The sequence below is a fragment of the Myotis lucifugus genome, unplaced genomic scaffold (assembly GCF_000147115.1).
Source record: "Myotis lucifugus unplaced genomic scaffold, Myoluc2.0 scaffold_6, whole genome shotgun sequence".
Lineage (NCBI taxonomy): Eukaryota > Metazoa > Chordata > Mammalia > Chiroptera > Vespertilionidae > Myotis > Myotis lucifugus.
Genome location: NW_005871054.1, coordinates 5,412,642 through 5,427,308, shown reverse-complemented (window position 1 = coordinate 5,427,308; position 14,667 = coordinate 5,412,642). Strand labels below are relative to the sequence as shown.

General features: G+C 40.4%; 1 protein-coding gene across 9 annotated transcripts in view; it reads left to right on the top strand.

Annotated features, from left to right (window-relative positions):
• Positions 1-14,667, top strand: part of VRK2 (vaccinia related kinase 2) — a 109,626-nt gene that overhangs the window by 34,537 nt on the left and 60,422 nt on the right. For all 9 annotated transcript variants that reach the window (XM_023746645.1, XM_023746637.1, XM_023746641.1 and 6 more), the window contains one exon: positions 10,405-10,537. In XM_023746645.1, the coding sequence (XP_023602413.1) occupies positions 10,405-10,537 (133 nt within the window). The remainder of the gene's footprint in view (positions 1-10,404; positions 10,538-14,667) is intronic.

Genomic DNA, 14,667 nt, shown 5'->3' with positions numbered 1-14,667 from the left:
TGTTTAGGGTCTCTGCGTGTAAGAATGGCCTCATTGCTGGCAACCTCAAATACTGTCTTTGAAAACAATAGAGTTGTAGTTAATGTAGAATAGGGAGCTGTTTTGAATGTTGGGTGGCTGTGTTTATGTAGACACAACTTAAATGTGGTGAATGTTTTTATAATATAGCAATAACAGTCAGATTATATCAGCTAACATTTTGTGGTATCTGCTGTTTACAGATGTACCATGCTCTGAGAATGCTTCTGACATGTTGAAGTCTCAAGTTCAGATTTGATTTAGACAAAGAGGAAAACCATAAATTGGATGCAATTCAGATTAGCCTCTTCCGTTGCCTGTTTGTTAAAGGACAGACACAAGTTACATGCTTTGATATCACATTGGAAATTATAAAGAGAGGTTCTTTTGTATAATCCTTGAAAACTTGTGTCAAAAGGACAAATTGGAAATAGATAATAATTGGAAAGGATTTCGTTTATAGGTGAAGGCATTTTTAGTAAAGAAGCAATTCTGAGCCTCTGAATTATTGAGGGAGTTTCAACCTGAAGTCATCAAAGTATATTAAGTCACAGCCCTAGTTGATCAAATAGGCCTCCATATGTTGCTAAAAGAACCAGGTTGGAGTAGAGAAGCAGGCCATGGAATCAAAATGCTAATGTCATTTCAAACAACTGCTAAATATACCTCAGTATGTTATTATGATGCTGAGTGTATGGTACCATTTAGGGATCATATGCTTGGGCCTGATGGAGCAGTAGATGGAGTGTAGAGCTAATGATTTATAAGAGATACAGCTTTTCTGCTGCTGCTTCATATAACCTCAGGGGCATTCCTTTACTCTCTCTTCTCTTTCCCCCTCCACCTTCCCCTCTTCCTCCTCCTCCTTTCTTTCTCTCTCTCTCTCTCTCTCTCTCTCTCTGAAAGTAAATATAAAGAAAAAGGATAAAATTCCAAATGTGAAGTCTGAGTAGTTATGAGAACTAGAAGGAAGAAAACCCCAAACATTATGAAGCAGATATTTTAAGTATAGTAAGCACATGTCACATCTATCATTAAGCAGACATTGTAGGGTTTTTACCTCTCACTAAAAGATAAGGTCAGACTATGTTTTTGAAAAATATATCTTCATGTTTATTCTAATAAACATCATATTTGAAAAGGCAAATTTTAAAAGTTGTATTTTTTGTCTAGGCTGAATAGTGCTAACGCACATATATCATTTGTAGCGTTATTTTACTGGCAAAAACAAGGTAAGGAAGGATGTTGAGTAGAAGAAAGTACTGTATCCTATATAATAAAAGGTTAATATGCAAATTGTCCCCTTGGGAGTTCGACCAGGAGACCGGGAGTTCGATTGCTCACTATGACATGCACTGACCACCAGGGGGTGACGCGGAACATGGCGGGCGACCAGCGGCGGCGGTGGCGGGGAGCTGAGGGAGTGAGGGAAGGAGGAGGAGGGGAGGCTGGGAACCTGATCAGCCCTAATTGCCGGCCAGGCCTAGGGACCCTACCCGTGTACGAATTTTGTGCACTGGGCCTCTAGTAATAAAAATAAGAGGAACCACAGATTTATATCAAAACATAGTAGCATCTACGAGGCTACATGCAGATTTTGTAACAGATATGCATGATTTTTATGAACATGCTGCTTACTCATTTCATGCTTCTTTCTCCTCCTGGCATATAGTGATTTTCGTTAGTAAGTATTTAGTTTATTGTGAAGATTTTCACATTACAGTATCTTGTTGATAGAATAGGAAAATATTATGCCATATTCAAATAAGATAAATGCTGGCCTTCTTGTATAAGAGCCTTTACAGTTACGGAGTACCTCTATATGTTCTTCTGGAGTTTTTAAAGTGTTTTCTAAATTGCCATTAAAACAATCATGAGTAGTGACTGTCTCCCCAATAGTATAATTTTCATCAGTGTCTGACAATGAGAGCTTAACAGACACATTTCTTGCTACAACAGGTTATGCTAATGAAAAGGATTTACTTATATTAACTAGTCTAAATTATGATAAGGTATTAGATTGCACACACAAAAATAAGTCCTTGAAAAGTGAATCGCATTTTGGGACTATATATATATTTCTTCTCTAATGTGAATTTGCAAAGTGGAGGTAACATAATAATGGCATTACTGATGGGCAGTGACATTTGTTCACGTTAGCGCCTTACTTCTTTCTCCTCTAGTGTCATAATCTTTTGTGCCCTTCTCCAGCTGACATGTTCATGGCCATTGTATCAAATGTTGAGAAATGCTTCCATTTGAGTCAGTGTGGCTGCTTGGTGCTTAGCATTCCTGGTCGTTTGATTCCTGATGGGAAGGAGTCCTTTACTTTTCCCATCTACAGTGAATCCTCCCATACCTCTTGCCTGGACTATGATTATATTCTCCAAATGCACTCTCTGTTTCCATTGCCTCGTTATACTGCTGCCAGTGCTGATAATACTGTTCCCTGCAAAAAACCTTTTGGAACTTCTGTTTGCACACAGCAGTCGTACCCTGCTTCTTGGTGGGGTTTCAAAGCTTTCTAGAAACTAATGCTAACCAGATTTTCTCTCTGGTGTTGTGTTCCAATAAACTCTCCACTCCTAGCACATGCTGACCCATACCCTGGCTTTCCTTCTTGTGTTATTTCTTCTTCCCTGTTTCCATTTGTGGAAATATTAGGTACTAGAGGCCCGATGCACAAAAATTCGTGCTCTCGGGGGGTCCCTCAGTCAGGCCTGCGCCCTCTTGCAGTCTGGGAGCCCTTGGAGGATGTCTGACTGTTGGCTTAGGCCCACTCCCCACAGACATCCTTAGCGCTGCTGCAGAGGTGGAAGAGGCTCCTGCCACCGCTGCTGTGCTCGCCAGCCATGAGCCCGGCTTGTGGCTGAGCAGCGCTCCCCCTGTGGGAGTGCACTGACCATCAGGGGGCAGTTCCAGCCCCACCCCCCCATCGCCCTGCCACCACCGCTGCCAGTCACTGCTGCCCCTGATTGCCATTCCCTCCCTCTGCCGATTGGCACCCGCCTTGGCTGGCCTGGCACCACACGCTCACTGGCCCCGCCCCCTGCCAACGGGTCATTCTGCCGTTCGGTTGATTTGCATATTAGGCTTTTATTATATAGGATTTTTCAAGGCTCAACTTTTTTTTCTCTGAGTTCCCCAATTCAAAATACCCTCTCCTTGCTCTAAAATACTATTAAATGTAAATCTAATATACTTTTTGTCAGAGTAGACTTGTAGATGCCATCTCCCTTCCTGTATGTGTGAAGATGCTTAGCCTTCTGGTCAGACTGATTGAGGTTCAAATCTCAACTTTGGCAATTATTATAAGTTTGTTTTATTCAGCGCACTTAACCTACTCATCCTATTTTTTCATCCTCGAGGTATCTTAAAATAGTTTCGTTGTAGGGTCATGAGGGTTAAACAATTACACTTCAGTAAAGCACTTAATGCTTTCACATAGCAAGTACAGTTGACTCTTGAACAATGTGGGGGCACAGACAGCCCTGCACCCGCTTCTGCACAGCTGAAAAACTACATATGACTTGACTTCTTCAAAACAATAGCCCACTGTTGACTGGAAGCCTTACTGATAGCATTGAATAGTTGATTAACATGTGTTTTGTATGTTATGTGTATTATGTACTGTACTCTTACAATAAACTAAGCCAGAGAAAGGAAAATGTGAAAAGAAAATCACATTTTCACATTAAGAGAAAATACATTTATGGTATTTATTGAAAAAAAAATCTGTATATAAGTGGACCTATGCAGTTCAAGCCTGTGTTGTTCAAGGATCAACTATATTCAAAATAATATGCATTCATTTTTCTTTGTGTTTTTTTTTAAATTACAGTTGTCAATAGTTTATCATGCTTGGCACTCAGCTGTCTATTGAAAAGAATTTACATCAATTTGTCCAATTATTACCATCAAGTCTAATCAATGGAAATATATTTAAGCTTGCTATGCACAAGACCTTAGAGTGGGTGCTGTTGTGGATACAAACAAGTTATACAACATTATCCTGCCTCTTGTTCACTAGGAGCTTACAGCTTGTAAATGTGGGGCCAAGACATAAATAAAAGTAAAATAACTTTGTGAATTTTAAAATAGTAAATTTGTGTGGACACAAATGAAAACCCAGTCAGCTGCCCTTTGGTTAAAGGGATCTATTCCCTAGGATTCATCAGTGGTGAATCCAGGGAGTAAACTGTGAATCCAGAAGGTGTGGTAGGAAGTAGAGGAGAGTACCTGGGGGGCCAAATTGAAGACAACGGCCCTTCCCATGCAATTCCCTTCAAAGAAGAGTCATCATGGTGTTCTTTCATTGCTAGTTTCACCCATCCATTTGGAAAGTTAAAGCAATGTAAGAGCCTACAACATTAAGAAGCAAAGGAGATGGGAAGTAAAGGTTTAAGTGCAGAACATTAAGATGAGGCATACATGGGTGCACATGTAGATAAACAGGATGTATTTGAGACAGGCTTGTTTATTATAGGGAAGTTGTATTTTTCATGGTCATCAAAAGCAACTTTGTTTTCATCTTTTTGTGTGTGTAGCGCTTTTAATCAAGGCTATGATTTACAGACCATCTGTGTCAAGTCCAGTTCTCAGAGGAACAGATGCTGGGACAGAATTAGGAGTGTAATGGCTTTATTGGGGAAGGAAGTATATCACCTGTGAGAGCAGAAGGACAAGAAGCAGGATTGGACAAGTGTGGTGTTGATATGACACCCAGGAAAGGAAAGGGGAAGAGGAGGATTGAGCAGGGAGAGCTCAGACTATGATGCAGTTCTGACAAAGCTCAGCTAACCCTTAGGGAGCAGCAATCAATGCCCACAAGAAGAATCTCTGATTAGGTAGAATAGGCCACACAGCATCCCCTCCCCCCCACCCCCCATGATCATTGTGTGGTGGGAGCTGCCCAGGATGAGTGTAGCCTTGGCTCACATGCTCTGGCGGTTCCTAATGATCCCACCTCCAGAGGTTTTCAGCTTATTGTGCTCCTCACAGGTGATGGGCCAGTTCTTTCTTGATGGGATTACACCTCAGTGGCTACCACACTACCTTAGGTAATAAGATAATTAAATCAAAAGTCCATGAAAGCATTAGCTCAGATTAGGTGGGTTTTTTTGGGGGGCGGGGGGGGGGGCGTGCTAAGAAATTCATTAAAACAAAACCATTTGTAGAAGCAGGACTTGGTGAGTGGTGGTACCTTGCATTATTTGAGTATATCACATTATTTTTCACCTGTTAAATGTGGAAAATGACACACAACAGCCCTACCTACCTTACAAAGTTATCATAATAATAAAAGGCTAATATGCAAATGGTCATCATGCCATGACGCGTAATGGCCAATCAGCAGGGACCTGAAGCTAAGTGGCGTCTAGCCGGGGCGGGGGACCTCCGGCCACGCCCTCTGCCCTGGCACAGGGCCGGAGGTCCTCAGGCCACTCCCTCCGCCCGGCGGGGATTGATGGGGGTGGGGCCAGCCGGGTCTGGGTCTCGCCCAATGGGATGGGGCTGGCTGGGGCTGGGTCTCATGCGATTTCAAAGCACGCACGGGTGGGCGGGGACATGACTCTGAGTCCTGCGGCACGCCCCAGACTCTGACAGGAGGGAGATTTTCATATACATTTTACTAATTTTTTTTCATCTCTGACACTTCTATTATAGAGAAAGGGGAATTAGCAATTTTAAAATATTTCCTCTAATTCCCTTTTAATGCACACAAATTTTGTGCACCAGGCCACTAGTTTAAAAAAAAAAAAGCATATCTAAGAAAGGTGAGAAAAAAATGAGTACCATGTAGAAATGTGAGGGGCAGTACAGTGTAATGAAAAGGGAAGCAGGAAGGGCTGTCCTTTTACTCATAGAGAAAGGAAACCGTTACTAAATTCAGAAAAGTTGCATAGAAAGAAAATCATTTAAAATGCATTAGGGAGCTAGATTTTAAATTTTCTTGTGCCTAGTCTTATTATAATGCAAATAATCTTCTACCTCGTAGATGATCTTGAGTTTCCTACTACTAGCTTCTAAGACTTAAAGCACATTATATGTGTTTATATTTAAAGTAAAAAATATGAACTAGTTATTTTTTATTTCACGGAAAATAAAAAGGATAATATAAAAAAAAAGTTAACTGAAACCAAGTTTTTCTTTAGATTAAAGGTTGGCAAACTTTCTCTGTAAAGAGCCAGATAGTAAATATTTTAGTTGCATCATCTTTTTCTTTCTTTCTTTTTTTTTTTTACAATACTATAAAGATGCAAAAATCATTCATAGCTCAAGGGCATATAAAAACAGGGCCTACACTGCAAACCCTACTGTAGATTAAGTTCTGCTTAAACTTAGATTTTATTTCAACAAAATTTCAGCAATGGGCAGAAACCCAAATTGTATGTTGTATTAAAAAAAAGAAATTGGACTTTCAAGACATATTGGTATGGATTTGAATCCTGCTTCTGTTCTTTACTGGCTCAGTAACTGGGGTAAGTTAACTACTCAGATGTTCAGCTTTCTCATATGTAGAATGAGACCAATGCTACCTGGCTGGGTGATTGATTGGGTTTAATGAAATGATTTTTGAAAGGTATTTTGCTCAGTGATTATCACATAATTAGAACCTCAACAAATGTTAGTTCCTTTCTTTCCTTCCTTATCTTGTTTGACATGTCCCAGCCTTTTTTTTCTTTCTTATTTTGAATAGTTCCAACACAATTCTATACTGTGTATTTCCATTAAGTTATCTTTGTAGAAACTCTCACTTTGACCTAATTTGAGACAAAATAATTTGTCAACACTTTGTACAGGCTATTGGCTTCTTCTACATCAAATCTCTACCCAACAAATGCAATCATCCTAAATTTCTTTATTAATGCTTTACAACCTATAATTTTAAAATATTGATATATTCTAGTAGTAAAACTTTAATGAGAAATTTAGAGAATTTAAAACTCACTGAACCTACAAAAATATAAATATTTATAATCATAGGCTATACTTGTAGGTAAAAATACAAACTAAAAAAATAGATATATGTAGTGGGGTGAAGATAGATAGTTGTTTGTTTTGTTATTTTGTTCAGTAGCCTTCTGTGATTGTTTGACTTCAACCTACAGCTCTATTAAGACCACCAATTATGCACCCATTATTGGAGCACCTAATATATAAAGCATATATAAACAGATCTGAAGGGGAAAATAGACAGGAATACATTAACGATCAGGGGCTTCAATACCCCACTTATGACAATGGATAGATTATTCAGACAGAAAATATATGGGAAAACATTGGACTTAAACTGCATGTCAAATCTGATGGACCTGATAGACATACAATACATTCCATCTAACAACAGAATGCACATTCTTCTCAGGTGCACATGGAGCAATCTTTAGAATAGATCTTGTTAGGGCACAAGTCTTGGTAAATTTAAGAGGATTGACATCGTATCAAGCATCTTTTCTAACCACAGTGATATGAAACTTGAAATCAGTTACAAGATGAAAACTGTAATATTCACAAATATGTAGAGCTTAAACAACATGCTCCTGAACAACCAGTATGTCAAAGAAGAAATCAAAAGGGAAATAAAAGAAATACCCTCAGACAAATGGAAACACAGCGTTCCAAAATTTATGGGATGCAGCCAAAGCAGTTCTAAGAGGGAGGTTTATAGCAATAAACTCCTACATTAAAAAAAAGAAAGATCTCAAATAAAACAATCTAACTTTACACATAAAGGACATAGGGAAAGGACAAATCAAGCACAATGCTATTAAAGGGAAGAAAATAATTTCAGAGTGAAAGTAAGTGAAATGGAGACTAATAAGATAATAGAAAATATCAATGAAACTGAACTGTTTTAGTGGGGAAAAAAACAAAACAAAAAAAACAAAATAGACAAACCTTTAACTAAACTAAGAAAAAAAGAAGACCCAAATAAATGAAGTCAGGAATGAGAAAAGAGACATTACAACTGATAACACAGATAAGAATCATAAGAAACTACTATGAACAATTATATATCAACAAATTAGATAACCTAGAAGAAATTCCTAGAAATATACAACCTACCAAGATTGAATCATGAAGAAAGAAAAAAATCTGAACAGAACGACTAGTTAGGAGATTTAACCAGTAATAAAACACACACACACACACACACCCCACCCCCCACCCACACCCTCCCCCAACTTCCCAGCAAGTCCTTTCTCGAGGACCTTGGAGTCATTCCTTTAAAATGCAATCTTTAAGAAACATTGTGCTGCTATCCCTTCAATCTCTGAAGGAGGGAAGGGCCTAAGCACAAATTAAAAAAACAGGTAACCTAGCTACTTTGACCAACCTCCCCTAATATCCTCCAGTACTTTTCACTAGCCTGCCCCAGCGCTTAAAAACTTGCCCACCTTTGTCTCAATAGAGTTGAGTTTAATCTATCTCCCCTACTGCAATGGCCTTGAATAAGGTCTGTGTTGTCTTTTTAGCATGTGCAGTGCAGTGCAATTTCCCTCCAACAGTGACCGAGTGTGAAAACTCTGGAGTCAGACTCTCGCTCCATTTTACTGCACAAGCCACATAATCTCACTAAGCGTCAGTTTGCATGAGTGAGCTGGAGAGGATGCCACCTACATGCAGGATTTCTGTGGAGGATGGCATGGACCAATGAATGTAAAGCTCTTAGCATGCGCTGATGTAAATTAAGTACTCCATGAAGTTTAATGTAGGTCTTATTGTTTTGGCTAATGACTACATGAAAAGCTTCTTGATGCTCTTTTTTATTTTTAAGAAAACTACTCTAGTATAATATATATTTCTGTTTTGCTAAATTATCAATATGTACATTTCTGGGATATCTACTTTGTAAAGTGAAGTCTATCAATTTAGTTCTTGAAATAAATAAAGATAAAAATGCATCATAAATAGTGAAAGCAAGCAGCCAGTTGCACATCTGATCCTGAAGTCTAGTTACATAGAGCAGAGGGATCAGTTACTTCTGAGACCATGTAGAGAAACAGCATCTGTGGGCGAGAGACAAAACTGAAATACCATGTTTTCAGATACTAGCAAGCTATGTTCTCCAACAAATGAAGAAAACTCTGTGCTGTTTATATTTTGAAGTTCAAAATACCTCCTACTTAAGCTATCCTAAAACCAAGACCTTACAGAAACTAAAAGATAAATACTTTTAATAGATATATTTTAAAATGCAAGTTTTATTTATTTTTATTCTTTTAGATCTATTTTTATTGATTTCAGAGAGGAAGGGAGAGGGAGAGAAACATCAATGATGAGAGAGAATCATTGATCAGCTGCCTCCTGCCCACCCCACACTGGGGATCGAGCCTACAACCCAGGCATGTGCCCTGACCGGGAATCAAAACTATGACTCCCTGGTTCATGGGTTGACGCTCAACCACTGAGTCACGCAGGGTGGGCTAAAGTACTGGTTTTATAATACTCTATTGTCTTATAGCTACATCATGAAATGTTGCCTCAATCCATAAATTTTAAAGAAATATGTGAAACAACACAATTTAAAAGTTGAAACTGCTTTCTTTGGGTGGAGGGGGAGCATGGTAACAGATAGTTGGGAACGACTATATTTTGACTTCATGTCAGAATAAATATCTAGTCATAACAGTTTCTGTTCGTACAGTTTCTGCTGTATCTGTAAAACTATGTCTCCTATCTCTTTCTCACTCCAAAGTAATCTGAGAAAAATTCACTTGAATTGACTTCTGACATTTATCAATTTATATTCTGTTTGGGAACCCTATTTGCAATTCTGACTGACTTACAAATTCTGACTGACTTGCAAAGATTACAGTGATGATATGGGTCGGACTGAATGGCAGAATACTGCATTGACGTTCCATTCTTAAATCCAACATGCTGGTGTGTTTTTGAGTCATTACCTCTTACGATCTACTCACTATTTTTATACTTTCTGTTCATGGAAACTCCTGTAACATTAAGTTTGTATATTTAGATTGTTTGCCCTGATCTCCCCCTCCCTGCTTGAAACAGTTTTATGTTACAGAGAAGGGGTTACAAGAAAAGGCCGAGCCCCATAAGCTGCATGAATACAGATAGAAAGGTAGGTTATGGTTTATGATGTCTAGATGCCCACCTGAAGAGGAGGGAATTTGGGAGCAAAATAAAAAGACTAAAACTCTAAGTCAACTCAGAAACAAGATATGCCTATGATGAAGTAAGGTTTGAAACTGGAAAGTTAGTTGTTATGGTCCTCAATTGTATCTGTTTTATCCTAAGGCACCATTTGGTTTAATACAAATGTAGGTATAAGACTTCTTAACCTAACAGTTTCTTAAGACTTAATGATAAAGGTTACATTTCAGAGGCTGAAAGCATGGTTCATTTGTCTTCCAGGTTTATCTTGCAGATTACGGACTTGCCTATAGATACTGTCCCAACGGGAACCACAAACAGTATCAGGAAAATCCTAGAAAAGGCCATAATGGGACAATGGAGTTTACCAGCTTGGATGCCCACAAGGGTGTAGGTAAGTTTCTTTTTCTTATTTTTATTTCACAAGAATAATTACAGAGTAATAAGACTCTATGAAATGACCTTTGCATAGTCACTTTGAGGACTGAGAGTGCTGGTGAGATTTTGTCTGCCAGTGACTATTTGTCTTATGGGGGGAGGGGGGGGAGGAGATACAGACTATGACAAGTGAGAAAAAAGCACAAGGGTGTCAAGGAAGCAAAGCTTGATGCTTATTTTGGGCAGGAAATGACTAGTTTGTGTAGATTAAACTTGGAGGTCAGCACTGAACTTTCGTGCTGTAGTGAAGAATACAGATTTGGTAAAGAATTTGGTGAAGAATTGTTCCTGTTTTTCATTGTGCCCTTATCAGAGCTTTGGAAGATACCATCTCTCAACAACAAGAAAATCTCTTCTGAAACTATAAAGTGTTAATTTGTGGAAATCTCTCCTAGTCGCCTTTCATATATCTTACTTATTTAAACTCACTTTGATGGTATTGGAAACACATTTGCAGGTAAATTACATACATAGTCCTTTTATTGGATATTGATTGTACTGCCTTGCATTCCAGGGCAGACTTAATTCAACAATTCCCTAATTAGTTAAAGTCATAACCTATGTCTTGTATTCATTTACCATTAATTAAACCTTAGCTGTTTATTACACTGCAGTCCAAATCCAATAGCCGACCCAGAAAGCCATGGAAAAGGAAGTAGGAGGTCAATATTGAAAATATATGGTGCAGAGTCCCACTGATGGTTGCTTTGTTCACAATCAATATGGTCAATGCAACTGTACTTTCTTAGTTGCTCTGTCAGCAAGACAAAAAGTCAATTCTAATGTTATGCTAGTAAAAAAAGGGGTGATTATTGAAAAACTTTGGCTTTCAAAATTATATTCCTTAAACTTTGTTTATAAAAGTATTTTCAAGTTTGCCAAGCCATACAAATAATTATAAACAGCTCAGAAAGATCCACATTTTCACTAAAAGGCAATTAGACATTTGCACTTGTTAATGACTGGTGAACTGTTACCCTAAACTGAGACTTTCTAACGAGTTTTAGTTGGTGCAAACAACTGTATATTATTGCCTTTTCTATTAAAAGGACCATTGACCATGTAATGTAGAGGGGTCTTGATCATTTTCCAAAGCAATTAAAACCCACCCCAGTTTAAGGTACGCCAGTGCAAAAGTGAGACAAGTGTGTTGGATGGATACTGTCTTTCTTTCAGGAAGAATCATAGGTTAAATTTCTGAAATGGAAATTAGCTTTTATACTTTGGATTAGAGTAAAATAAATCACTACATTACTTTTCAAGGGTAGTTTGGTTAGAAAACTAATGATCACTCAGAAATTAAGAAATCTGTATTTTTTCACCATTTACATTGTGAACGAATCAGTGAACATTCAAAAATATAAATGGGGCATGGTTTTAATTAAATTAAGAAATATAAGAATCAAATGCTCATTGATAGTGGGTTCTTGTTCAATTTAAAGTTCTTTACTCTCAGTGAATTTTCTTCTTCACTTTTGCCAGATTCATTACTGTGAAAGAATTTACAGGAATCTGGGAGGAGTACTTTTTTGATAGTGGTATAACTGGAAATTCATCATACAGATTCTTAAGCATTGCTCTGATTATGTTAATGACTAGAGGTCTAGTGCACGACATTCGTGCACTGGGGGTGGTGGAGGGGGAGGTACCTTAGCCCAGCCTGCGCCCTCTTGCAGTCCAGGAGCCCTCAGGGGGCCTTAGCCCTCAGTGGGACATCTTTAGCGCTGCTGTGGAGATGGGAGAGGCTCCTGCCACTGCCGCTGGCTTCTCGCTCAGCGGAGCTCCCCATGTGGGAGCACACCGACCACCAGGGGGCAGCTCCTGTATTGAGCGTCTGACCCCTGGTGGTTAGTGTGCATCATAGCGACCGGTCGTTCCACCGTTAAGGTCAATTTGCATATTACCCTTTTATTATATAGGATGATATTAACTTATGGTTGGACCACTTATTTCAACTGGTAGTTCTGATCTTGATACATTGTGGTTTTGGCTTTTAAAACAGCTAAGAAACCAGTGTGATTGTTGAATGGGGAGAAGAGTTGTTACATGTTAATCTGGACAGTGTTTGGACTGTGGTAATTCTAAAAGTCCTCTACAGTTATTCCATAGTTTAGGGCAGTGGTCGGCAAACTCATTAGTCAACAGAGCCAAATATCAACAGTACAACGATTGAAATTTCTTTTGAGAGCCAAATTTTTTAAACTTAAACTATATAGGTAGGTACATTGTTATTAACTTAATTAGGGTACTCCTAAGGCTTAGGAAGAGCCACACTCAAGGGGCCAAAGAGCTGCATGTGGCTCGCGAGCTGCAGTTTGTTGACCACGGGTTTAGGGCATTGCTTTTATTGTGCTATCCTCATAAAATATTTGAACAAATTTTTATTTTGTAGTTCGCTTAAGCTTTTTCCTCCCTAAATAATAATACATGTGATTAGTTGGGTAGATTTCACCATGGTAGGGCTTTGGGGGAGAATATTGAACTGAAAATGATGGTAGAAAGATACTATCTCCCTGGCAAGACTATTCAGGGAAGAGTCTATATTATATATTTTTGGTATTTGCTGGAAAGTCATATGCTAGAGTGAATATTTACTTTTATAGGTTTCATAGGATTCTTATAAAAATATTCTCTTAATGCATTTAAAATAGAATTTATACTAAACTTCTAGGCATATCTATATCTAAATATACAGATATACATGCATACCTATTATATACGTACACATGTGTACACACATACATACATAGCTAACATACACACATATATATGTGTATTTATATATATACTAGAGGCCCGGTGCACAAAAATTTGTGCACTCGGGGGGGTTCCTCAGCCTAGCCTGTGCCCTCTTGCAGTCGGATGACCACCTGCTGGTTTAGGCCCGCTCCCTGGGGAATTGGGCCTAAGCTGGAAGTCAGATATCACTCTGGCAGCCCGGGAGCCCTCGGGGGATGTCCACTTGCCAGCGTGGAGCAGGCCTAAGCTGCAGTCAGACATCCTTAGCGATGCTGGGGAGGCGGGGAGGGGCTCCTACCACCACCACTGTACTGGCAGCTGTCAGCCTGGCTTGTGGCTGAGCAGAGCTCCCCCTGTGGGAGCGCACTGACCACCAGGGGGCAGCTCCTGCATTGAGCGTCTGCCCCCTGGTGGTCAGTGTGTGTCATAGTGACCAGTCATGCCCAGTCTTTCTGCTGTTAGGGTCAGTTTGCATATTACCCTTTTATTATATAGGATAGAGTCCTGCTGCATGGGTGGAGGCCGGCTGGTTTGCTCTGAAGGGTGTCCCGGATCAGGGTGGGGGTCCCGCTGGGGTGTCTGGCCAGCCTGGGTGAGGGGCTGAGGGCCGTTTTCAGACTGGCCACACCCCCTTCAGGGTGGGGGCCACCACTGGGGTGCCTGGCCAGCCTGGGTGAGGGGCTGAGGGCTGTTTTCAGGCTGGCCACACCCCCTTCAGGGAGGGGGATCCTGTTGGGGTGCCTGGCCAGCCTGGGTTAAGGGCTGATGGCTATTTGCAGGCTGGTCACACCCCCTCCAGGGTGGGGGTCCCCACTGGGTGCCTGGCCAGCCTGGGTGAGGGGCTGATGGCTGTTTGCAGGCTGGTCAAGCTCCCCCAGTGGGGCCCTCACCCCATGGAGGTTTGGCCAGCCTGGGTGAGGGGCTGATGGCTGTTTTCAGGCTGGCCACACCCCCTTTAGGGTGCGGGGGGTCCCCACTGGGGTGCCTGGCCAGTCTGGGTGAGGGGCTGAGGGCCGTTTTCAGGCTGGCCAAGTCCCCCGGCGACGGAAGCTCCCAGCCTCTCCTTTTTTTCTTTTTTCTTTTTTAATTCTGGGATTTATTTACCTTCTATAATTGAAACTTTGTTGCCTTCAGTGGAGCTCAGAGCCGGCTCCTGCTCGCTCCAGCTCCGTGGCCACGGCTGGCTGAAAGCAGGTATCTGGGGTTTATTTATCTTCTATAATTGAAACTTTGTTGCCTTCAGTGGAGCTCAGAGCTGTCCGGGAAGCTTGGCTTCCTCCATCACCGGAGCAACCAAGCCTCCTGCTCTCTTCAGCTCCATGGCTGACGGCCGCCGTCTTGGTTGGG